This window comes from Brachionichthys hirsutus, chromosome 15 (genome assembly GCF_040956055.1).
Source record: "Brachionichthys hirsutus isolate HB-005 chromosome 15, CSIRO-AGI_Bhir_v1, whole genome shotgun sequence".
Lineage (NCBI taxonomy): Eukaryota > Metazoa > Chordata > Actinopteri > Lophiiformes > Brachionichthyidae > Brachionichthys > Brachionichthys hirsutus.
The window spans coordinates 10,061,866-10,085,902 of record NC_090911.1 but is presented as its reverse complement, the minus strand read 5'-3'; the positions used below and the strand labels follow the sequence as shown (position 1 = coordinate 10,085,902).

General features: G+C 49.9%; 2 protein-coding genes across 2 annotated transcripts; one reads left to right on the top strand and one right to left on the bottom strand.

The window, feature by feature from the left end:
• Window positions 1-172: 172 nt before the first annotated feature.
• On the bottom strand, window positions 173-1,657 carry ccl20l (C-C motif chemokine 20-like). The gene is made up of 4 exons (XM_068749233.1): window positions 1,582-1,657; window positions 1,367-1,487; window positions 771-851; window positions 173-660 (listed from the first exon to the last, which is right to left on the bottom strand). Exons 1-4 carry the CDS (start codon window positions 1,652-1,654, stop codon window positions 528-530), a joined length of 408 nt encoding a protein of 135 aa, XP_068605334.1. The 5' UTR covers window positions 1,655-1,657; the 3' UTR covers window positions 173-527.
• Window positions 1,658-7,791: 6,134 nt separating this feature from the next.
• Window positions 7,792-22,199, top strand: LOC137904219 (ephrin type-A receptor 4-A-like). The gene is made up of 19 exons (XM_068748369.1): window positions 7,792-7,927; window positions 8,379-8,446; window positions 10,235-10,432; window positions 10,543-10,653; window positions 10,990-11,344; window positions 15,966-16,121; window positions 16,442-16,939; window positions 17,850-17,974; window positions 18,066-18,225; window positions 18,308-18,419; window positions 19,065-19,123; window positions 19,342-19,455; window positions 19,533-19,718; window positions 19,792-19,853; window positions 19,950-20,159; window positions 20,243-20,419; window positions 20,721-20,908; window positions 21,053-21,208; window positions 22,082-22,199. Exons 1-19 carry the CDS (start codon window positions 7,792-7,794, stop codon window positions 22,197-22,199), a joined length of 3,189 nt encoding a protein of 1,062 aa, XP_068604470.1.
• The last annotated feature ends 1,838 nt before the right edge of the window (window positions 22,200-24,037 follow it).

The window sequence follows — 24,037 nt, the reverse complement described above, 5'->3', positions numbered from 1 at the left end:
TGTGTTTTGGGGGGGGGTCACATTGACTGACCAGGTAATAGCATTAGAGACTGACTCTGTATCAAATCGTGTATTTGCGTGATCTTCCAGAATCACATTATTACAACTTCCATGAAAGAATAAATTCTAATTTTAAATTGAAAAACTTCTTTTTAATTACTTTCATGTATTTATTCCAGCATACTTACACCACCTTTGATGAACTAAATGTGGAAAGCACATTTGGAGCATTAAGAAATCAATGTATTTAATCAGTAGATTAATAGCAGGGAATAAGACAAATAATGAAAGCAGAATTGAAAAACAGTATATTTTTTATGTTTACCATATAATCTACATCTATAATCTCAGCTCCTATTCTCAGGTTCACCTTAATGCTTGTAATGGCTGAGGCTGCATCAGACGGTAATAAGTAAAGCTTTGGCGATAATACAGATAATATCCTCGCATGATGGGGTTAAATTCCTCTCAGACGTCCCCTAAGATTGGAAACGAAATCACTGAATCTCATTTTTGCTGGTTTTGTGCTAGTAAAAACCGTCGGTGCTGTTTTGGAGGGTCTCCACGGTGAAAACTCCACCTCCATCATTAAATGGGGTCAGGATTTCTCTCTTCTGGGTTCCACCGGCAGCAGAGCTGGACATCTTCTTCAGTTTTGAACTGAAAGAGAGGATATTTCAGTCCCTTGTTTTGCCATCAGATTGGAAGGAAACTAAGAAAGAGCTTCACGTCTAAACTGGGTCTGGTAGGAATTTAAAAGAGCCTCATACCTCAGTGATCCCAGGAGTCTCCTCACCCATTCATCCTTGCGAGACGCACATATTTGCAAATCCTTCCTGACTGTGTAGAAACTAGAATAGCGAGGCGCATTGTCAGGCATGCAAAGAGAACTTTGTGGTGTAGTTCAGTGCATGAGTGTCGTGTAGGTGGATTTATTTTAAATGATACTTTGATATTCAGTGTTTATTTGAAATTCATTTTTGTGCAGCACTTTTTCATGAAATGGTCCAGAGTTGAAAATTCTTCTAAGGTAAGAAAATATACTCTTACAAAAGAATTAATAAAATACTATCTAAATGTATGTTTATATTAAATGTATAGATTTATTGCATTGGATTTTTATTATGAAACATCTAAAATATCGTATGGCAAAATTCATTTGCGGTTTGATACTCTTCTATTGAGAAAAACATTGGAGTATCAGAGTAGAGGGATTGCATCCAAAGAAAGTGTCATTCTAAACGCACAGATATTTGTGAATAAGCACAATGAACAGAAATGTTTCATCTCCATGAGACTCTCTGATCACGGTATAATACTGAAACATCATTAGCATCTGAACAGAGTCACAGTTACAAGCGCTTACATGATCGCCTCGATGCGACAGTGTTCCATGGTGGTCTGTTCCCTGTAGCCCTTTACAAGGTGGGAGGGCACTGGCCTCTTTGTGTAGCTTGTGCAACAGGCTTTCCTAATCTGGAAACCCACTGCGCACACACACAATCACACATTAATGCATTAATATACTGCAGAATATTTTAGTCGGATTGAAGAGCAGTCGAATAAAAAAGAGGAACGTACGAGCAGCTGGACGGAGGAGGCACAGCATGAAGCAGAGGAGAAAGGTCGCTGTCATCAAACCTCTGGGAGTCATGTTGGCGATGTAGAGCAGATTTAAACATCTGCAGCATCTGCACACGTTTTTATAGATACTTATGGTGCCGCCTTATTTTTTTTAACCTGTGGCTCCTAAATTGAGGACAGGAAAACCACCGTTGCATCACAACAGCCACGGTTTGCAGGGGTTGGCGTTTAATATAGCGTCCGCTGCAATGGATGTGACGAGCAGATTTCTTCCTGTTGACATGTGAGAGAATCATTTGGTGCATCGATGCTTCTCACACCAAACTGTTCGCGGGTCGATGTCTTCATGTCCCTGCTGTCCTTTAGCTTCAACGAGATTCTCCTTCAGGTTCTCTGGTAGAGCAGACGTCCTGAACTTTGGAAGGTTTTTTGGATTTCATTTCTAAATGTGTGTCCTTGGGATGTGGCAGAGTTTAATATAATATATATGCAAACAAACAATAGAATAGCCAGGGCTCCTCTTCGCAGTGCTGTGTAACAAGCGTTTTGTGTTTATAATCTTTCTCTGAAGTTTATCAGCAGCACAGCTGATTGTAATCGGCACACATTATTCAGTTCATTTATGCACCCAAAGTTACCCGACATTGCTCTGCATTTAGCTCTGGGTGCATATGCATGCATAATTACGTTTACCGGTATATTGAATTTGTCTTATTGCCTTTCCGTTCCTTCATATACTTCCTGGTGTTGACAGAAGTCACTGTATTTATTCATTGTTGTAAACTCACAAGCGTGTCTTTGGGTGTTTTACATAATCAGCAAAAGAGGTTTCTGTGGTGCGACCCGATGCAATACGAGTGGCTTCTCAAAAAACCACCTCCTCGTTAAAACGACCTATTTAGTCTGCAGAAAGCTGACGACTCCAGATCTCGCTCGGTTGACCTCGATAGATGTCGACTTTGAAGACGCTCTCTGGCTTGTGTACGTTTTCCATAATACAAGCCATAAGTGAAGCGCTAGAAGGATCGACCCCTCCTGCCTGTTAGAGTTCTGTGAAAGCAAAGTTCAGGAATGAATGCTGTGCGCTAACTCATGTTTATCATTTACCTCATTCGCATACAAGTGTTTGTTCATCTTAATATTTTTGCCAGGGAGTAAATAAACACCCTCTTTGAAATATCCCCTTTCCTCCCATTTGTCAGTCAGGCCCAAGTATATCTCCATTTAGCACCGCTTACTAGCCCATGCTAGCTCTGTTGGTGTGCTGCAGCAGTGTGTGGCCAATGGGGGGCGGTGTTGTTCATGCAAATGCTAAGTCAACATGGTAAACGGATATGAGGCGGATGCCTTACAAAACCTGAATTCATATCAAGACAAGACATTTCTTGACGTCTGTGAAATGCAAGTGTTGTATTTTTTCTTTCTTTCACTATCTATAGAATGAAAAATAATGAAACCAGTATTTGGGGAAGTCTCCTAAACATTTTCATCCATGGCAAATTCTCTCAAGTCCATGATATGAAGATGTGATGAAGCTGAGGGGCGGTTTGTATCCCGGCTTCTCATCCATCTGATCCTCTGATGAATGGCGTGATTGTGTGACCTGCTGGAGCTGCTGATGAAACGTAACGTGATAAACGGGACAGTCGTCTGCGTGACAGCCTAATCCCTGATAATCCTCCATGGAACAGAGTCACTTATCATCTTCATCCATAAACACACACACACACACACACACACAGTTTATTCCATCTGACATTGAGTGAGAGGCGGGGCACACACTCTGTCCACGCCCCCAATCATCAGAGGGCCACTTAAAGACGAACAACTACTGGTGATGTAGAGCCACAATTCCCCTTTCCTGCTTGTTTTTAGTGGCGGGAGGACCCGGGTGGAACCCATAGAGACACGTGAAGAACACAAAAAAACACCAACGGTGTGTGACATGTTCTTTATGACATTAGTTAGTCGGAAAAAGCCATAGACATACAAGTGAATGAATGCAAAAAAAAAAAAAAAAAAGCAGGCTTGAATCGTTTCTAAAAAATGTCTAAGAATAATTGCGAGGTCACGAGTCGCCAAGGAAATACTCTGAGTTGAATTTAGTTCACGAGGCTCTGAAAAGTAGCGGATAATTACATCTGAGAAGCCATATGTGGGAAATTACAGAGTGAATGAATGTCAGCCACTCAGCCTCACAGGCACTGTAACGAGCTGTAAACACAGCGTTGATAAATTAGCACCCCATCAACCTGATTGGCTAGCTTGTAACGGATCCGGCAGGCGCCGAGCCTCATTAGCATTCATTTGAAGCGCCGATCTGAATGGAAATGCACAGTTGGATGATAATTCTCCTTCAGCTCCTCACCGGGAGTGACTCCTCTCGCAGCACACAAAACTGATCCATTGTTCATGAACCGGTATTGATCGGTGCAGCTCTAACGGCTAATCCCTTGTTCTGTTCAGTAATGAATCCATTAATCCTCTACTTTTCTCTGCATTACTTCACAGGAAGCTCCGTCCTTACTCGTGCTTTGTTTCTCCTCTTTACACCAACCTGCGCTTCATGAAAGCAAACATGCAGCCTTAAACATTTTCTTACTGCGCTCTTATTTTGGTAAACCGTTTGAGTGTGTTTGCTGGAGGGCGGCGGGCGTGAAACGCACTTCTTCTTCTTCTCCTCCCTTTTTTGTGTGTCTCACACTGGTGGAAGGAGGGCAAGAAAAGATGGAAGGGGAGGGGAAAGGGGGTCACCATTGAGTTATCCACCCACACAAGGACCCCTCTGGTCACCTGCGTGGGTTTGCCACAAAAGAAAGGCAAGGGCGCACACTCAGGCACACACACACAGGCACACACACACAGGCACACACACAGGCACACACACAGGCGCACACACAAAGAATAAAGAAAAGACGGCTTCCTAACCCCGAACGTCAAATAAAAACATTTTAAATTGGCGAGAAACGTCTTCTCCTCTCCTTCCTCTCGTTGCCACTAAACTAGGAGAGTTTTTTGCAGCGAGGAGATGAAACGTTTCCTGAAGCAGAAGAAACGCAGCCTGGTTCATCATAATGCGTGTTCCAGTCTGCCAAACGCAACGAGGCACGGATTCCATGCACTGCTCAGTATCTTATCGAGTTTCTGTTGCAGACTTGTACTTGATCTATAAGTATTTGAGCTTGGCTCATTCTGTCCTCTCCATCTCCTCCTACATCCCATCTGCCCTGTTTGTCCAGAGTGTGGGTGACTGTAGTAGCCACGGGTGGGGGTGGAAAACTCAAGACTTAGCAGTCGCCGTTCGAGTCGATGCGGCCTCTGAGTGAGTGGAAGGAGACAAAAGACGAGGGTATAATATAGAAGCAACGGACCTCTGTGGCACCAGGAGGAGCCCGGAGGCATTGCGGCTTGGCAGAGCCTCCTCCTGGCTGGGGGGGACTCTGGAGGATACAGGGAGCTAGCAGAGGTGAGGAGGAACCGATGGGAGAAGTAGAGAGAGAGAGAGAGAGAGAGGGGTATTTTTAGGGTGGTCTGTTATCTGCAGAGATGAGGCGTGTGGTGTCTCTCGAACGCACACGGGGAGAACCCATAACCACGACGACGAGGAGGCCTCACTGCAGACACGCATCCTCTGCTCAGAAGTGTCGACGAGCACATCAGAGCGCTCGTCAGGTGACCCGAGGGCGTTGGTTCTGCTCCGGCAGAGCCTCTTCACGGGTCTGCGTGTCTCCCTTGTCCCGTCTCTCCTCCATTGTTACCCGTAGCGACGTAAATGCCAGCAGAGCAGATGGACGGCGAGAACGTCGCGTCGCTCTGACACCATGTTTATGCAGTCACACATGAGTTGGCCACACACAAAACGCGCCCCAGACACACACACGTTTGCAGTGTGTTGATGCTGATTGAGATTTCCTCAAACATCGAACTGAGCAGATGATGCTCAGCACCCACACACACACACACACACACGCACACACACACACGTGTGGTGAAACCTTCTGCCGGCGTCTTCCTTTGTTTATACAGAACACACGTGTGCTTAAACATGGCACGCCATCCACACAGAGACGACATGCTAATGGCGCTTTGTCAACCGGAGGAGTTAAACCGCCACACGCACCACACACACCGTGTGACTTATTATCGGTGCTGGAACCAGAGAGCGCCATCGCGGTGGTGTGAGCGGTAATGGTTGCATCTCCCAGTTCCATACAAGCACCGTGCAAGACCACAAGCCAAACGAAAGCTTTGCTCGCTCCAGGAAGGCTTTGAGGGAAGCTCCTTTTTTCCCCAACACCTCCCCTCTCTCTCTCTCCTCACCAACGCCACCCACCCACCCAATCAAATCCTCGCTGGCAGTGCGCTGCTCCTCATCCCTCTTCTCGGGTTCCTTTGTTCATTTCTCTCTGCCGCCCACGCACCTACCGTCCCTCGGGCTTTTCTCTCTCGACTCTCGCAGACATGCACACATTTACATTTGGCTACTTCCGATCTACTTTCTCCCGTTTCCCGTTCTCGTCGTCGTTCTTAGATCCTTGAAGGTACAGTTTGTGCATGGCGACGGACTCGCATGGTGCGTCCGTGCAAACGCAGACGGAACCAGGGCCTATATCTAGTGTTTAGCGCTACAGATGTGTGGGCAGCAGCCATCTGCGACCCCCCCCCTATGGAACAAACAGCGTTTCTGTGTGTAGATGTGTGTTTGTGGGCCGAAAGACCAAACTTAATGGGGTTTGAAGCTGAGGGCCCGCTGAGGAAACCCCCTCCACAAAGCTCGGGGTCTCAAGGGAGAGTGGGAAAAACATCCCGACGGTCATCAATCAAAACTTTGGTGACACAAATGACCAGAAACAACGGACGGCTCTCCGTCCGTGCCATTGTGTCACCTCCCCTCCACTGCCATGTTCCACCCAACTGCGCCGCTGCCCCATAGGCCCTCGCCGCCCGCCGCCCGATGCGATTGGCCCATCGGTCCCCAGGCGAAAGTGGCTGTCCCCCCTTCTTCGCTAATTGGGTCTTTGTGATTGCGCGCTCTGTTGTGGCGTCGGAGAGAATGAAACGTGAAAACGGTATTATGGTGGGTCGGGGAAGAGTGGCAGGTCAGAGCGAGGAAATCGTTTTCGGCTTTCCAAAGAGCCAGATGCTCTTCCTGGGTCCATTATGGTGCCTTACGGGGGACCGGGATGGTTTCGACTTAGCAACTGCGAGGACACAAAGCGAGATGGAGACCGGCTCCGGATGGAGACTCACATGAGAACATGCTCCTCTCTCCTCGGTAGGAGGGGCCGAAAATGGAACTTTTTGTGCTAAAAATGCAAAGCGGCAAGAAGCGGATCAATATAAAATACAAGTGCTTACTTTCTTGAGCTGCGCCTCGCCTGAGTCTTTGAGACGAGGAGAGCGTAGGAGGACGGGTCCTGAGCCTGCTCTTTGTTTGCTCCTGCGCGAGGCCACGGCCCTGTTGTCTTTACCGGAACCTGCTCCTATTTCTTTCTAATGTTTGTACTGGATTTCTAAATTAAAACGATAAAACTGTTGGCAATCGGTGTGTGAGTGTGAGTTTATTTTATCAGTCCTAAAATAAACAAGAGTCTTAAAATGTAAATCCTTGAGCGTGCATTGGGTCCCTTCTCCTTCTGCCAACAGGTGGCGCTGTAGTCATTCTCTACTCTAACCGCAACGACAGATCCAAGCTTTTCAGCACCTTATCTGGAGATTGGGACTCGGTCCTGATTTAATATTCGCCTAAGAAGATGTACAGATTTATTTATTTTTAAACCCACGTGAACGTGTGACGTGCACGACCCCACGCACGCCGGAACCCTTCAGGGTCATCACTCGGAAATGTCAGTTCTGACGTGCAGCTCCAGGGAGTTGCGCTTTCTGCTTGGATGGACTTTATCACGTGTCGTTGGATCAAATCGGGAACATTTAGATTATTATTTTATTTAAATGCGTTTCGGTGAGGAGCAGAGTTTAGCTGTTATTCAGTAGCCATCCCTTTCCACCCCTTTCGGCTCAGATAAATGACCCAAATGACACCCAGCGGCGCGCGGATCGTGTATTTACGGTGGACGGACCCCGGAGACCGGCCGCCGTCCGCCTCATGTCATTAGAATTAGCATCTGAGCGTTAGAGACCGCCCCGGCGTCCGCCGCTCCGTCCGACTCGCCTCCTCTTCACTCGCGCACTTCTTTTCCCACCGGGATGGAGCCGCGCCGGGCAGCGCGCAGAGCGAACGCGGCACACATGGCTGCAGATCCCCGGCGAGCCTTCTCCACGCTGATATGGATACTTTCTCTGCTTTCCAGCTCGAGGACGAGGAGCTATCCTCCCAACGAAGGTGAGAGTATACGCACGCAGGGGGAGGCGTCGGGGCCGCGGGAGCCGCTCCGTGCGCCCCGTGCGCTCCCGAGGAGGAGGTCGAATACGGATGAAAGTTGCATTTGTGGGGGAATTTCGCTGCGTTTTCTGGCGCTTTCTCGGGAGTTGCGCCGACCTGGAGTTTAACGGATCTTCCGAGAGGCATTTTGTTTGTTGGCTGTTTCCACAGAACAGAATCCGGCTTCATTTGAAAACGTTAAAACTTTCCGTTTCTCTTTTTATCCATACATGATATTGCGTCGTGAAGATGGGGCGCGGATCGAATGAAATGTCCTGCTACCTATTTATTTATTTATTTATTCTGACGTGGAAAAACGAGAACCGCATTAAAGTTTTTTTTACAGAATTTAATTAAATTGATTTGCTCTTAAACCACCCCCATGTTTGCGTGTGTGTGTGCGTGCGTGCAGTGACCCTGCTGGATACCAGGACAGTGCCAGGAGAGCTGAAATGGGCAGCCAGTCCTGCAGAGGGAGGGGTGAGTGGGAGCTCTTCAATCTTTTTTTTTTTTGTCTTCAGAAACACTGTTTACAACGTGTTCTCTCTTTGGAATACACTCCATCTCACTCACGCACACACACACACACACACACACACACACACGAACACACAGTTGGTCTGGAAGCTGTAAAGAACCATCCCACAGATTCTGAAATGTGCTGTTGTTCAGCAAGCCGAAGTGCTAATAGGAGATTGCTGGCGGCGTGTTTGGCGCACATGGCGGCACCAGCCAGCTTGGTGGTGGGTGTCATTTTTAAGGGATCTTTACTGTTCAGTTGCCAGATTGAATCCTGGAAAAATCTATTTTATATCCAAACCTCTCGGTTTGATCTCTCGGTTTGGTACGGTTTGATCTTCCGTGTACATGTCGTTTCTCTCTCTCTCTCTAAAAGTTTCTGATGACTAAACTTCATTTCTTTTTCATTCTGTCATATGTTGGTTGATTGACGGGGTCCTGGTCCGCACGCACTGGGCTTCTGATTATCGCCCCCATCTCACACACACACACACACACACAGAATAACCATCTCTATACAAGGTCGCCATGTTTTTTTCTCGAACGGCTGTAATTTGTATCGGCTGACTCACACTCACACACACACCCTCTGCAAGAAAACACATGGACTGCATACAATCTTATTGTGCGCCACACACACACACACACACACACCAGATTCACGCTGAAGTTCCGATTTTAGGTCAAAAGCAGAGGTTTATGATTATGGGAAGCATAATGATTCTTTCAGTGTTTAGACATTTGAGGTTTCTGTCAGATATTAAAATAACCTTTGAAATGACAGATGAATAATAAATAATAAATAATAAATCGGCACAAAACACAAAATAATTACGTCAAGTTCAGGATTGTATTTTCCTTGTTTCTCATCAGACATTAAACTATTTATTTGGAATATATAACAAGATCAAGACCTTGTGACGTATTGATCGGGCTCAGACTCACAAACGCAGCACCCAACGCACACACACCGACGCGATCTCTGACTCTCCCTTCCCTTTTCTCTCTTTCGACACGCCGCATTTAGTGTGTATACCGCTCTCACAGATTATTATTCAGCGGCAATGAAAAGCCAATTTGGAGTTGGGAGGCTCGGCGGTCACACGAAGGGTCACGATACAAGGCAAGCAAGTCGCAGCTATTGAGATGGATGACGCGCCGAAGGTTCAACCCGCCTCACTTGTGTGGAAATGCGGCTGTTAAAACCTCGGAGTCGCTACAAATCTGAACGGCTGTCAGCCGTAGATTATTGATGCACGAATGAATGTAAGCAATGAATTAGAGAAGAGGCATCCCAGCGTCGCCAATGTTTGTTTTTAATGTTTCTGTCTTTCTGCGGAGAGAAACTTCTTCAAGTGGGGAAAAACCAACAACCAGATGAGTTCTCCACAGTCTGCTAAAACTCCCGCAGGCTATCGCTTATTTGGCTGCGGTGTGAGACTTGAACCCTCCTGTCGTCATCACAGCAAACACCTTATTCACGTTTTCTCAAAGTTACACCTTTGCATCTGCTGTTAGCGGCTGTTTTTACACGTTGGCGCTTCCAAGCACTCGGCAGAAATGTCAGATCCTTGAAACGTCTCGACATTGACAATCGGCAAACGTTTTAGATTCAACCTTCCACAGTCTGAACATTTTGCGCATATTTTTTGCAGGAGGTGTGACACAAGGTAGTGCCAAACATGTTGTTAAGCATCTGAGTAAATACCATCAACTGTACTAATAGAACTGCATGTCTGTGTTGTGCAGTGGGAAGAGGTGAGCATAATGGACGAGAAGAACATCCCCATCAGAACGTACCAGGTGTGCAATGTCTTGGAACCCAATCAGAACAACTGGCTGAGGACGGACTGGATCCCCCGGTCCGGCGCTCAACGGGTCTACGTTGAAGTCAAGTTCACCCTGAGGGACTGTAACAGCCTGCCGGGGGTCACCGGAACCTGCAAGGTACCAACGTAACTTACAGCGGCTGCTCATTCCAGCTCCAGCCCCTCTGATCCATTACAATGGCAAAACAAGATGAAGATTTCTTTGTTCTGTCTGTCCCCGTCGCGTAGGAGACGTTCAATCTGTACTACCACGAGTCAAACGAGGACCGAGAGAGCTACATCAGGGAGAGCAGCTTCGTTAAGGTGGACACCGTGGCGGCAGACGAGAGCTTCACTCAGGTAACGCTCAGCGACTCTGCCTTTTCTCTCCTCCCCCTCCTTATCTGGAAAATAAATCCTCCTGCGGCACTTAGCTGTAATTTTTCTTTTTTCTTGGATGCTCATTCTGTCTTCCCACGATTGTTGGCAGGCTGTTTTCTTGTTTTTTTGCTTAGTCTTTACTAAAATCACTTCTGATGCGAGCGTTGCTGCTTACATTGCAATCGATTGAAGTCATTGGGATGAGAGTCAATACGCTGAAACGATCAGCCGCGGTTCAATAGCGACCTCCGGTTAAGATGTAAGAAGTTAATAGAATTCTCCGGGTACACTCTTCGTTCACGTCTCTCCGTCCAGGTGGACGTCGGCGACCGCATCATGAAGCTGAACACGGAGATACGCGACGTGAAGGTCACGACCAGGAAGGGCTTCTACCTGGCCTTTCAGGACGTCGGCGCCTGCATCGCGTTGGTTTCTGTCAGAGTGCTCTACAAAACCTGCCCGCTGACCGTCCACAACCTGGCAACCTTTCCCGACACGGTCACCGGGGCCGACACGTCTTCCTTAGTGGAGGTCCGGGGGTCTTGCGTCGACCAATCGGAAGAGAGAGAAGAGCCTAAGATGTACTGCGGCGCCGACGGGGAGTGGCTGGTTCCTATTGGTGGATGCCGCTGTCACCCAGGATACCAGGAGAAGAGTGGAACGTGCAACGGTACGTGATGCTGGGCCCCGCCGAAATACGGCATCATTCGCTGGGATGCCATTTTTTACAGTGTGCTTTCGTGTGTTCTGACCGAAATGTCAAACATTCTCCTGCTGATCGTTTGATTTATTGGCCGTCTTTTAAATACACTCAACGCTCACAACAGTCATCGTTTGAGTTGTGCAGCATCAGCGAGGCGTCGCAGGTTCTCGCGTCCCCGGTGTGCTGACGTGGCGACAAACCACGGCGATATCCTCCCATCGCTTTTCAAATCTGGACTGGCCTTTAGCGGTACAAATATGCAAGCTGTTCGCACGCCGCGGCATCGAACATGTGGCGTGGATGACGTTTCCGTGTCGCGAGGAGCGCTGGGTTTGCATGTTTGCCTGAGAGAGTGTGGTGAACGGGGGGGAGGGGACCGATGGAGTCGTTTTTACAGCATGGCTTCACCCCCCCCCCTATTCATTCACTTATACAGCAGACACACAACAGGTTCACACAGATGGACGGAGACCAATAGAGAAGCCGATCCCGGCCGGCTAATTGTATAACAAACAGACCCATAATTCAAAGAGAAAAGATGGGGGGGGGGGGGCGATGGCCATAAAGAGAGGGATGCAGTCGGTGCCAGTTGGCGACAAACGGGGGATAAAAACGACTTCTTCTTCTTTCCTTTTCCCAATAACGGGAGCGGTGGCACCAATCCCCCCCCCCCATGTGACGAATGTTCCCTAAAACATCCACTCTGCTCGGCCCGTTTGCTCTCCTGAAAAGAGGAGGCGGTTGCAGGGTGGTCCCCGAGGCCTGAAAGATGTTCCTCCTCAACTAGATTTAGGGGCGACGCTTGACTCAGCTGAACTTCAGCAGATGTGAGGTGCCCGTCCGTCTCTCTGCTCCCGCCGTCCCTCCGAGTCCGTCGGCTCGACTCAGCTGCCTCCGGTGGAAATCCATCAAAGTCCGGATGAATGGCGAACGCTGCTCATCAAAAACTCTGACCCTGCAGTATTGGATGGGGCGCCTTACCGCTTCTCCCATTTTCGGTTTGAAATTCGACGAGGCTGGAGGCTGGAGGCTGGAGGCGGGTAAGATGGGTCTGAGAGGAGATTTGGATGGCCTGTCTGTCAGCGGATCCTCCGTCGCTCCTTCAGCAGAACTGAGTGCAGCCGGAATACTGGTTTGCTTGTTTATTTCGAACATGGAAATCAAAGAGAACATACCAGGAGAACAAACAAAAAACAAGTATGTCATATTTTTGAAAAGGAAAAGCAAGAAGTATATTTATTGTTTTACAGACTCTGAGTTCATTTTCAGTCAGACTGGGGAGGATGGAGAGGAAGAAGGGATTAGGTGTTGAATGGAGGGAGAGAGGGAGTGAAAGGAGACCGCCGACGGCAGGAGGCGTCAATGCCTCAATGCCGCCCCCCCCCCCTCCCCCCACTGGGGGTTCTCCGTTGGGGTGCAAAGGGCGCGAGTGGAGAAGCAGAAGAGAGGGGAGCTTCCCCCTCTTTTGTAAACCCGCGGTTAAGACCGAGGTCACGACTGAACCCGATGAAGAAGTCAAAAACTCTGAGTGACAGCCAAACACACAGAGAGAGGGGGGGGGGGGGGTGTAGGATAGGGCGCGGGGTCGCGACCGAGAAGATGAAGACGTCAAAAGTTTGACAGCTGTGATCCGTCTGGGAGGATCGGAAACGAGGGAGAGGAGGCGAGACCCAGAAAGAGGAGACGCAACAGAAAGAATCTGAAAAGTGAACAGGCGGAGAGGCAGAGTGAAAGAGGAGCCTTCTGCTTTTTTGTTTCACTGTCTCTCCTCCGGCCTCCCTTTTTTTTTTCGTCTGCGGGAGTGATTCTCCTCCTCCTGGGAGGGCTGGAGCGTCTGTGTTTTCCTCCCATCCCCGGCGTTCAGGGAGATTTCATGCTCGCGCCTCGTTCCAACACACCTGCAGAATGTTGTCAACGGCAGAAAGCGCTTCAGGCGTGATGAAAAGAGCGAAAAGAAGAAGACAGCCGGACTGAAAGAGAGATGACAGGAAGAGAGAGAGAGCGAGCAGATGAGAGAACGAGTGCGTAATCGCTGCTTTCAGTCCCTCTAATTAGGCATTGCGGTTCTGGACCGTGGAAATGTTGGATTGCTGAGAATGCCTGGAGGAGTGGAGTGAAGCAAACAGAAGGAGGTGTGTGTGTGTGTGTCCCACAGGTGACAAAGCAGGAATGACACAAGTGATATTACAAAGGAGATCAACCCAGGTGGGGAGAATGGTTTGCATTCCTCCATCACAATTGGTGATGTGTGTGTGTGTGTGGGTGTGCGCGCGCATGTGTGTGTGTGGGGGTGTGTGCGCGCACGCGTGTTTGTGTCTCCATAATGTAGAGGAGGTTTGCCAACTCCACCAGTTTGTCTGCAGCTCACTGGCACCAGCTTCTCTCGCTCTCTCTCTCTCTTCTTCCCTTCTTTTCTGCACCTCTCCTCCCTGATCCACAGTTAGGGATGGAGGGGGGCGGTGCTTCTGTTGATGGTGATGGCGGCGGGGCGGGGAGGAGGGTGGTCATTGTTGTGGAGCTCCTTTCACATGTTAATGTTTAGGCACACACACACACACACACATTTCTCTTTGAGTGTTTATAATCAGACAGATTTAAAGCTGCGCTTCCATTGATCGCATTCCTGAGGGTTGAAATGATGAGAGACCCAACGATCCGATCAGATAAGAGATTTCATTGCACATGTGGGTGTGGCCATCCTCCCAGCAGGGGGGGGGGGGGGCATACAGTAGGAAGAAGTGAAGAATAACATCTCCAGCATTTCCCTGGGTTTTAATTAACAGGGCATGACCCCCCCCCCCCGTGATTAATGGCGTCCCGCCTTCTCCTGTGGCACTCTGTCAATCCGTCCATCAATCTGTCCCTCCCTCCGTCCATCACACAGACAGGTGTCAGGGTTGCGGTCAGGTCGGGGGGGGGGGGGGTGTAACTTCCTCTGCTGGGAAGGAACAAGAGATGATGACAGATAACACGGGGTCAAGGAGAACACACAAACACAAACATCCTGCCAACGAGGCTCTCGGTCCGATTCACCGGGATCCGCATTTGCATTTTAGCTAACGGAAGAAAGCGTATGCTAATGTGGAAGGTGCTGATAATATCAGAGGGCACCTTCGGCTCCTTCTCGCTCCTCTTCAGCCGTTGTCCTCGCCTCCTTATCTCTCCTCGGCCCTCTCCTCCCTCCCAGTCGGCCCTCAGCATCCTCCCCGCTTCATCGCCTCCTATCAAACAGCTGATTGGCCGGCGTACACCTGAGCCGCTCGGTGTTTGTCTGCATCTGTTGGACTCGCGCCCCCCCCCCCCGTCAGTAGTGTCGGGTTAATGTCGGGTTAATAACACCCTCATGAGCTCTTGCTGCAGGTCCCCCCGCCTCGTTGAAGCTAGTGCTATAAATGATACAAAAGCCTACAAACAACAGCGACAATGGAGGCTGGAGAGGCTGTTGGGATCCGTTTATGGCTCCGGCTACTTGCCCCCCCCCCCCTCCTCCACTCTGCTGTCTGCTTTGGCGTGGGCTCTGTTGGGATGGAGACAAAGCCGTCCTGGATAGTTGAAAACCTTCCTCTGAGCCCCTCCTTGTAATTCTCTCTCTCTTTCTCGTCCACCTTCCACCGATGATTAAAAGCGCAGGAATGTGTGCAGGACAGCAGGCGGCGCGATGAGGCTCTACTTTATCTTGCGTTGGAATACATAATTCGCCAGGTTAACTGCTCCAAAGGTGTTTATGGATTTGCAGGTTTGGAATGACTTATCGATACCGAGCTATAAACGCCGCTGCAGAGCGTTCCGGCGCTTGGAGAGGAATGGGGGGGGGGGGGGGGGGGTTATCAGGGACATAAAGGCCAGACAAGTCGAGCTTGAGGAGGAAGTGCACGGAGCGGGAAGGGGGGTCTGAAAGAGCAACTCCACGGAAGGCTCATGCAGATGAGGGAGGATGGTCGGGAGCAGATTACAGAGGAGACTTCCTCCCTCTCATCTGCACCTTGGAACACGCACACACACGCACACACACACACACATCATTCCCAACCACTCCCACTGGGATGTCTTCATCTCTCTTGGAAATGTGAAAGGATTGTGGGGGGGGGGGGGGATCGGTAAAGATGGCGAGCTTGAGGAAGGGGGATGAAAAGGGTGTGATGATGAAAGAGAAGGTGTTTCAAAAAACGACTGCGTCAGAAACAAATGGCGGATTTCCTTCTGACGCCAAAGAGAAGGGGAAGCGGCGGCCGTCGGGCGGTGTAATTATGCCCTCATTTATTGTATTGTTGCTCTGTCAATGCAGCCTTCGGTATAGCGAGGGAAGATTTCTCTCCTTCCTCCCCCTCTCTCTCTTTCTATGTTTCTCCTCTTTCAGATATTCAAATGTCAATTATATTTGTGTGGGCTGTCTACACTCTGGAGTTTTGAGCTGTGTGTGTGTGTGTGTGTGTGTGTGTGGAGGGGAGATCATCAGTCAGTGTTTTTTTAGTTTGCTTTGTTTGCTTCAACACCTAATTTTAAGTTTCTTTCTTCTTCTTCTAAATCCGGCTGCCGTTTTAATTCCGAGTCTCGTCTTTTCTTTCTCGTTGTTTCTGTATTTCTGCAGCATGTTCCGCTGGTTTTTACAAAGCCAAGATTTCAGACGGAGGCTGTTCTAAATGTCCGCCGCACAGCCACTCGCTCAGGGACGGGGCGACCGTCTGCGACTGCTACACCGGATTCTACCGGGCTGACAGCGACCCCGCCTCTGTGGCGTGCACCCGTAAGGACACACACACACACCAGTGAAAGCTCTGATAGAAATAAAGAAGAGCTCTCATTGTCTCCCAACAATGCATCCCTGTTTCTTGATCCCATTCCTGATGACTAAGCCGCCAACGACATCCCATCAGGGACTGATGGCTAAAGCATTGAGCAGTGAAGCAACGTCTAACTCTGAGTGGGTTATGTGTGAAAGACTAGAAATCTTGGGCTGTGTGTCCAGTACCAGATGTACTGTTTTCCGGACCCGTGGCCACGGCTCTGAGAACCCCCCCCTCCCAGGTTTGAATTGTAAGCTTGGTCTTCCTGTTGCTTCCCCAGAGCCCCCGTCTGCCCCACAGCAGCTCATCTCTGTTGTGAACGAGACGTCGGTGGTCTTGGAGTGGGCTCCTCCCCGTCGTCTGGGAGGAAGAAGCGACACCAGCTACACTCTGGAGTGCCTCATCTGCCAAACCGGGACCCGCGGTCCGACCGGCGGCAGAACCCAGCCCGAGGCTCAGCACCGTAGCCTGGGAATGCAGTCGGACCAGGGGATCGTGGGATCTGAAGTCCAGTCGGGGAGAGGCGCCTTCCAGGGCCGGCCTTCGCCCGGAGATTACTCTCGACTCGACTCCGTCTCTCAGCTCTGCCTGCCCTGCGGCTCCGACGTGCTTTTCTCTCCCGCCCAGACCGGCCTGAAGACCACCAGGGTGGTGGTGAGCGACCTCGGCGCGCACTCGCGCTACACCTTCATCGTCCACGCGCGCAACGGGGTCTCCCAGGCCAGCGGCGCGGGGGCGGCCCAGAGCGTGTCCGTGGCGGTCACCACCAACCAAGCCGGTGAGAGGAGGCGTCGGATCAGCACCAGGCGAGCTGCTGGTCCCAGCATGTGGGCCCGGGGGGAGGGAGGGAGGGGGAGGTCCACGCTGCGGAGGCGTCCTATGAACAAGCACCTCGTTCATTTGTGTTCCTCCACCTCCAACGTTAGATTACTGCGCTTGAAATCAGTAATATTTGTGAAGTACGCACTTTTTATTTGTGTTTTCCACGTGTATTTTTGATGCATCTTAAAAATGCGTTCTGAGGATCCGTGCGAGTCCTGGACTCGTTTTGCTTTTCAACAAATGTGCTTTACATTTCCATTACAGTTTATCTTGTTATTTTTTACACAACGCGATAAAATAGATGCAGCCCAATTATTCAGCCACGCGGAGACGCCGGCTCCGGCTTCTGCTGAGATCAGCTTTGCGGCGCTGAAACGCGGCTTCAAGGCGCTTTCCCCCCCCCCGCTTCGCTCGGCTGCTTACTATCACCGTGACAGTCATTCTAGGCTCAGAAGGGTTTGGATGACCCCCCCAGAGTCTGAGGGGCGTGTTGTGAAGATGTCGGCCGCCGTGCGTCGTTCTTCACACTTTTCGTTGTCTTTTTTTTTTTTTGCAAGCTGTTACATCTCCACGTCGCTTCAAGTCTTCGCGGTGGCATTTTGAGAACGGCACACCTGCTTAGTTCCTGATGCCCCTGGGGGGGCGGGGGGGGGGTATAGCTGCTGCGTGTGTGCAGCACTAGGCGCTGTCTGGCATGTGTCAGGGCAAACCTGCAATTGACATATGGACCGGTACCATCTGAACAGGGACAAGAGAGGAGAAACGGCACAGCGGAGGGAAGGATGGAGGGATGGAGGAGGAGAGAGTGAAGAATGAGTGGAATGTCACTTCCTTTTGAGCTGTGTATTGACTGATCTCGTCCTCAGCTCCCTCTCCGGTGTCCTCCATCCAAGCCACCGACGTCACCAGGCACACTCTGTTGTTGGCGTGGCAACAACCGGATCGTCCAAACGGGGTCATCCTGGAGTACGAGGTCAAATTCTACGAAAAGGTGAGGCGCGGCCGAGTTGCTGCCGGTGTTCCAACGGGAGCGGAGATGGATCTGCAGTAGGGGCCCTGAATAACCCCCCCCATCTAATCAGGATCAGAAGGAGAGGTCGTACCGGATAATGAGGACCTTCGCTCGGGGCGTCGACGTCACGGGCCTCAGCCCCCTCACCGTCTACGTGTTCCACGTGCGCGCTCGCACCGCGGCGGGATACGGGGAGTTCAGCGCCCCGTTTGAATTCTCCACCAACGCAGGTATTCTGATCGTTGGCTGGCGGCCCGTAAGAGTCCATCGTCGCGATGCGGCTGACGGCTCATGTTTGCGTCCCCCCGTTAGATCCCTTCCCTCTGATTGGCGAGGGAGTAAACTCCGCCTTCCTGCTGCTGTCGATCAGCGGGGTGGGAATCTTACTGCTCGTCTCTGCAGCTGCCTTCATCATCAGCCACAGGTACACACACACACGCACACACACACACAGTATAAGTATACATACATACAGGCGTGAACAGCTTTAGGCTTGTGTGTGTGTGTGTGTGTGTGTGTGAGAGAGAGAGAGAGAGAGTTACCTGGAGCTTTTAAAGGGGATTAGAGTGGCGACAGTGATAATCCCTTTGTCCCTCATTTGTCATTACTGTCTCTTCAGCTGCACAGTTTGTGTGTCAGCTTCCCCAGGCATCACACACACGCACACACCTGCCCATGCACAAAAATATTTTTTTGACAGTTTCTTTGTTCAATGGAAAACACTTTTTATCTTGCACTACCTGCGGCACCGCCCCTCCTCCTCCCCCCCCACCCCCCCTCTGCTCCCTCTAAAAGGCTTTCATCTGCTCGCCGTGTCTTCTGCAGCCCGTCGTGCTCTTCTCTCGTTGTCCTCACTTTCTGTTTGCAGTAAAGTATAAAAACAACAACAATAAATTCACGACGCTACTGGATGAATAAAGTAAAGTCAGAAACGACGCCCCCTTGTCGGGTCACTGGATGGGAACAAGAACGCCAACATGTGACAGGAAACGGTTACAAGCATGTTTTCACCTCCGTGTCTGCTCCGCGTTGTCCTGTTAAATATCAGTCGCTCCTTTTGTCTCCTCAGGAGGAGCAAGTACAGCAAAACAAAGCAGGACTCGGAGGAGGAGAAACATCTCAATCCAGGTACCCCCCCCCCCACCCCCACACACACACAACAAAAACAGAGACACTGATGATGCACTTATGCTTCTCTTGAATCCACCTGCCCTCAACCTACACGCTTCCTGACAAAAGACATTTACATAATGTACGCAGCAGTTACACAACTCGTGCTTCTTTACCTCCCCCCCACTTCTCCTCCCTCATTTCCTGTCACCTCTCCCGCCTCCCCTTTTTGGCAGGAGTCAAAATCTATGTGGACCCGTTTACCTATGAAGACCCTGATCAGGCCATCCATGAGTTTGCCAAGGAAATTGATGTCAGCAGTATTCACATTGAGAGAGTTATAGGCATGGGTAAGCCTGCCACACACACACACACCTACACACACACACACACGGAGCTGACCCTGCTGTCCGCTCTATGTCTGCAGGAGAGTTTGGGGAGGTGTGCAGCGGTCGGCTTCGCGCTCAAGGAAAGAGAGCGATCTACGTGGCCATCAAGAGCCTGAAGACGGGATACTCCGACAAACAGAGGCGGGACTTCCTGTCCGAGGCCTCCATCATGGGACAGTTCGACCATCCCAACATCATCAGGCTGGAGGGCGTCGTCACGAGATGTGAGCCTTGGACAGGAACTAACGTCTGGAGCAGTGTTCAGGGTCGAGTTGTAATATTTATCTACTTGTTTAGGTAAACCGCCGATGATCGTCACGGAATACATGGAGAACGGATCGCTGGACGCGTTTCTCCGGGTGCGTTGTTTCTATTTTCCTGTCCGGTCCTGAGTGGAATGTGATGTTTAGTTGTGTTGACCTTCTCTTCTGCCTCTTGTGATTCCAACGTTCCAGAAGCACGACGGCCAGTTCACGGTCATCCAGCTGGTCGGGATGCTGCGCGGCATCGCCTCGGGAATGAAGTTCCTGTCGGACATGAGCTACGTGCATCGAGACCTGGCGGCGCGGAACACCCTGGTGAACAGCAACCTGGTGTGCAAGGTGTCCGACTTCGGCCTGAGCCGCGTGCTGGAGGACGATCCGGAGGCCGCCTACACCACCAGGGTGAGACGCAACAAAACCGGACGTCGGCATACGAAAAATAGTCCCCATTTCGCTTAATGTAATAAAATCGTAACGCGTTCCAGGAGGCCACCGGGACTTACCTTTCCCCCGGGGGGAAGATCCCCATCCGATGGACGGCTCCGGAGGCCATCGCCTACAGGAAGTTCACCACGGCCAGCGACGTGTGGAGCTACGGCGTCGTCATGTGGGAGGTGGTTTCCTACGGAGAGAGACCCTACTGGGACATGAACAACCAGGATGTGAGTCACTTTCATGTTGCCTCAAAGACCCAAAAGCACAATCCCAACCCTGTTGAGAAGTAAATGTCAGACCAGAGAACTGGATCGCCGTCATTGTTCTGTAAGTTCAAGAGATGGATCATTTCAATCACTAGTCCGATCATATCCTCAGTATTTATGCAGGGAAGGCTTCATCTTTTATTTCTACCATTTTCCGAGCCTTTAATTATAAACCCAAGTTGGGTTCTGAGTTCCTCTGTGTGTCGAACCCCGGTGATGAACCGTTAAAAAAAAAATCAAACCTCCTCGGTCCTCCTTTAAGGTGATCAAAGCCATCGAGGAGGGCTACCGTCTGCCTGCCCCAATGGACTGCCCCGTGGTTCTGCACCAGTTGATGCTGGACTGCTGGGAGAGAGAGAGAGCGGAGAGACCCACCTTCAGCCAGATACTCGGCATGCTGGATAAACTCATCCGCAACCCCGGGACGCTACGGCGCACGGCGGGGGACGGGTAAAACACGCACGCATCCCTGAGACGCAACACCCACTCCGACATAGTTTCAGCTGGATCATGAAGATGAAATGCTCAATTATGACTTTACGCTCCCTATTCCAGTCTTTCCCACCGCGCTGACTGACATGTCTGCTTTCACAGACCCACGGGGGCCGTGCTGGAGTCCGGGGTGGGCTCGGACACACCGGAGTTGTCGGTGTGTGTGTGGCTGCAGTCCGTCGGGTTGGAGAGGTACAGGGAAACCCTGATGGCAGCGGGATACAGCAGCCTGGACAGCCTCCTGACCCTCACACACCAGTAAGAGAAAATGCTTCCCGACTCGGAGCAGAGAGCGTAACGCAAAACAAAGAAAACGCGAGTCGACACAAAAGAGTTTTACGCGACGCCACCGCGGGGTTGAGATCGATACTCTAAAACATCCATTCTCTTATAAATGTCATTGATTAGCTTCTGCAGCTGCGTTTTAGGAGAAGGGTTTTTTGGCGGCACTCTAGTAGTGTCTGTGTTTTAATAGTTCTGATTTACACTGCAGCTCGATAGCAACAAAAGGGACAATTTATAGCACATGTGTCAAACTCAAGGCCCGGGGGCCAAATGTGGCTGTGGTTTTCTTAACCTGATCAATTGAAAGGATTTATGTTATAATACCAGCAATAATCTATTCATATATTTTTACAACTATACAATTGAATATGCAATGTTTGTAACTTAAGTAGTGAACTGATCAAACGGTGAACTTCAGCACTGGGCAGCTCCATATATTGCCGGCTACCTATGGCGCTCAGGATCAGCACTGGACAGCTCCATAGGTAGTCGGCTTACATGTACATTTAGTTACATTTTTTACTGTGTTACGGTTTACATTTGGTCTTTGGAGGGCAAACATAATGCTAATGTGGCCCTTGGAGAAAATGAGTTTGACACCGCTGATCTATAGCGTCTTTAACGACACTGAGAGCTCGGAGACGTTGGTCGCAGCTCCGCTGCTTGACGGGGTCTCGCTGGTAAAACGCTTTTTCACGACTCTGAATGTGTTGGTGGAAAAACATAAATCTTCTGAGACAAAAAGCCAGTTATGGTGAAATGAGTGGTAATAATAATTAAAAAAAAGAACATTTCCTGCCCGTCCCTGTTGTGTGTTTGAAGACCTTTTGTCTGTGCACCCTGCAGGGAAATGGACAGACTTGGAATAATCACACCGTCGCACCAGGACATGCTAACGGCAAGTGCACAGCGAGAAATGCTGTCTCAGATGCAGCGCATGCAACACACGATGGTTCCGGTGTGAGGAGGAGGAGGAGGAGGGACACAAACCTGGGTTGAGAAGGACGTCCATTTACCTCATCCATGCACTTTAGAGGGACTTTTCACAAGTTGGGACACGAGGAGTGGAGCGGCGGCAAGAGGAGAGCGAGCGAGAGCGTGGAAAAGCAGCACTTTTCTGAACTTCCATCCTGCGGGGTTTTCTGAAAATTGACATCGGGACGTTACCATGGAGAGCGTCCAGCCAGCGGCTGAAGACCCCCCCCCCACATCCTGCTCCAGTTTTTCATTATTTCTCCAGTTTTGTGAAGCTGCACGTAAGCAGAATGGCTTTCAACCTTGCGTTCGCTGCTTTGGGCTTGACTTGAACAAAATGTGGTGTGTGTGTGTGTGTGTGTGTGCGCGCGTGCGTGTGTGTGGACGCTCCCCTCTCCAGACGTCCGTTACCTTTGAGCGTTCTCAATAAGCAGCGTTTACCCGACGGGAGCCAGACGGAACACGGCGATTCGAGCTCTTAACAGTTTCACACTAGATGAACCGAATAATTTACTCGTGTTCATCAATTCTGTTTTTGTTTTCTTTTTAATCGTCCTGACTCCAAATGATTGTCGATTTAGACTAGAATGTCATCCGTGTGTGTGTGATTCGTACGTCTCTTGTTAGCTACATGAACAGTTTTCTTTATTTATGGTCTTTTTATCTAGTTTGTAAAATAGAAACACTGAGGAAATATTGTAATGACTGCCATATTGGATTGTAATAAATGATCCGATCAGATTTGGTAACGTTACTGTGACCTGTATCTATCTCTAGAGTGTTTGTGGGAGGAGTCATGTGTCAAACTGAAACGGATGCCAGCAGAGAGTGGCTGCATGACATTTAGACAGGGAGGATGTGGAACGACGTGATCTCAGCATTTTGTTGTCGTTTCTGCGCGGGACGATGACTACATGAAGCCCCCTCCCCCCCAAAAAAAAGCCATGTGAGTTCTGGTCGAGTGCCACCGATCAGATGCCGATCTAGGACCGTGCATGAAAATGACTGAATCTGATTTTTACGTTCCCACAGATTGTGAAACATATAAGGAAAAAATATATATACAAATTAGAATTGAGGAAAATAATTCCAGAACAGCCGGCCAAAATGCAGCTGGTAATGGCACACGATGTTGGTTTATGGACGTGGAACACAGAGGCAGAGGAATGGAGGCGGAGAACCCGAATTAAAAGGAGAGAGAATTAAGAGTGAGCTGTCACCACGAGCGTCTGTGTGGCATCTTGGGGTTCTTTTTTTCTTTTTTTGTCAGCTAAATTAGGATGAGAAACTTGTCAAATCAGCAAACATCTGTCTTCCATTACGCTGCCATAGACACACAAACACACCCGGGGGGGGGTTGACTAGAGGAACCTTTTGATTCATAGGAGAGGAAGAGAAGAGAAGATCTGGATTCTGGCAAACATGTCGATGTTTTTCAAGCCTAATGAGCGCTGCCTCCACACACACTACCCCCCGCCTCACTCCCAAAACATCCAAACCACACAGCAAACAACATGCTGATGGTGGTTAATGAGGCAGATGCCGCTGAGAGGAGAGAGGAAGACTGAGGAAGAGTCATCCTGGCCCGGGGCGGCGGGACAGGCAGCTTCTGTCTAATGACGAGACTCTGGCAGGCAGCCTTTGTGATGATGCGTCTCACTGTTCACTCAGGAAGCGCCGTATGAACGCCGTGCTAGAACAGAACAGCCACGTTCTGCGGGTAACGTTCCGGTCTAGTCCCGGAGGATTGGTACGGAATCCGATACCGACTTTCATGGTTTCCAGTTGATCCGACAACAGGAAGACGAGTCCATCCATCCACACGGA

Bases quoted from the DNA above. Each gene is read 5' to 3' on its own strand.
- ccl20l (XM_068749233.1), bottom strand. From the start codon at position 1,654: ATGACTCCCAGAGGTTTGATGACAGCGACCTTTCTCCTCTGCTTCATG. The intron at 1,488-1,581 runs GTACGTTCCTCT...GTGTGTGCGCAG, and splicing joins CCTCCTCCGTCCAGCTGCTC to TGGGTTTCCAGATTAGGAAA. The intron at 852-1,366 runs GTAAGCGCTTGT...TCGCTATTCTAG, and splicing joins TGTCGCATCGAGGCGATCAT to TTTCTACACAGTCAGGAAGG.
- LOC137904219 (XM_068748369.1), top strand. From the start codon at position 7,792: ATGGAGCCGCGCCGGGCAGCGCGCAGAGCGAACGCGGCACACATGGCT. The intron at 18,420-19,064 runs GTACACACACAC...TTGTCTCCTCAG, and splicing joins GCCTTCATCATCAGCCACAG to GAGGAGCAAGTACAGCAAAA. The intron at 19,456-19,532 runs GTAAGCCTGCCA...CTATGTCTGCAG, and splicing joins TGAGAGAGTTATAGGCATGG to GAGAGTTTGGGGAGGTGTGC.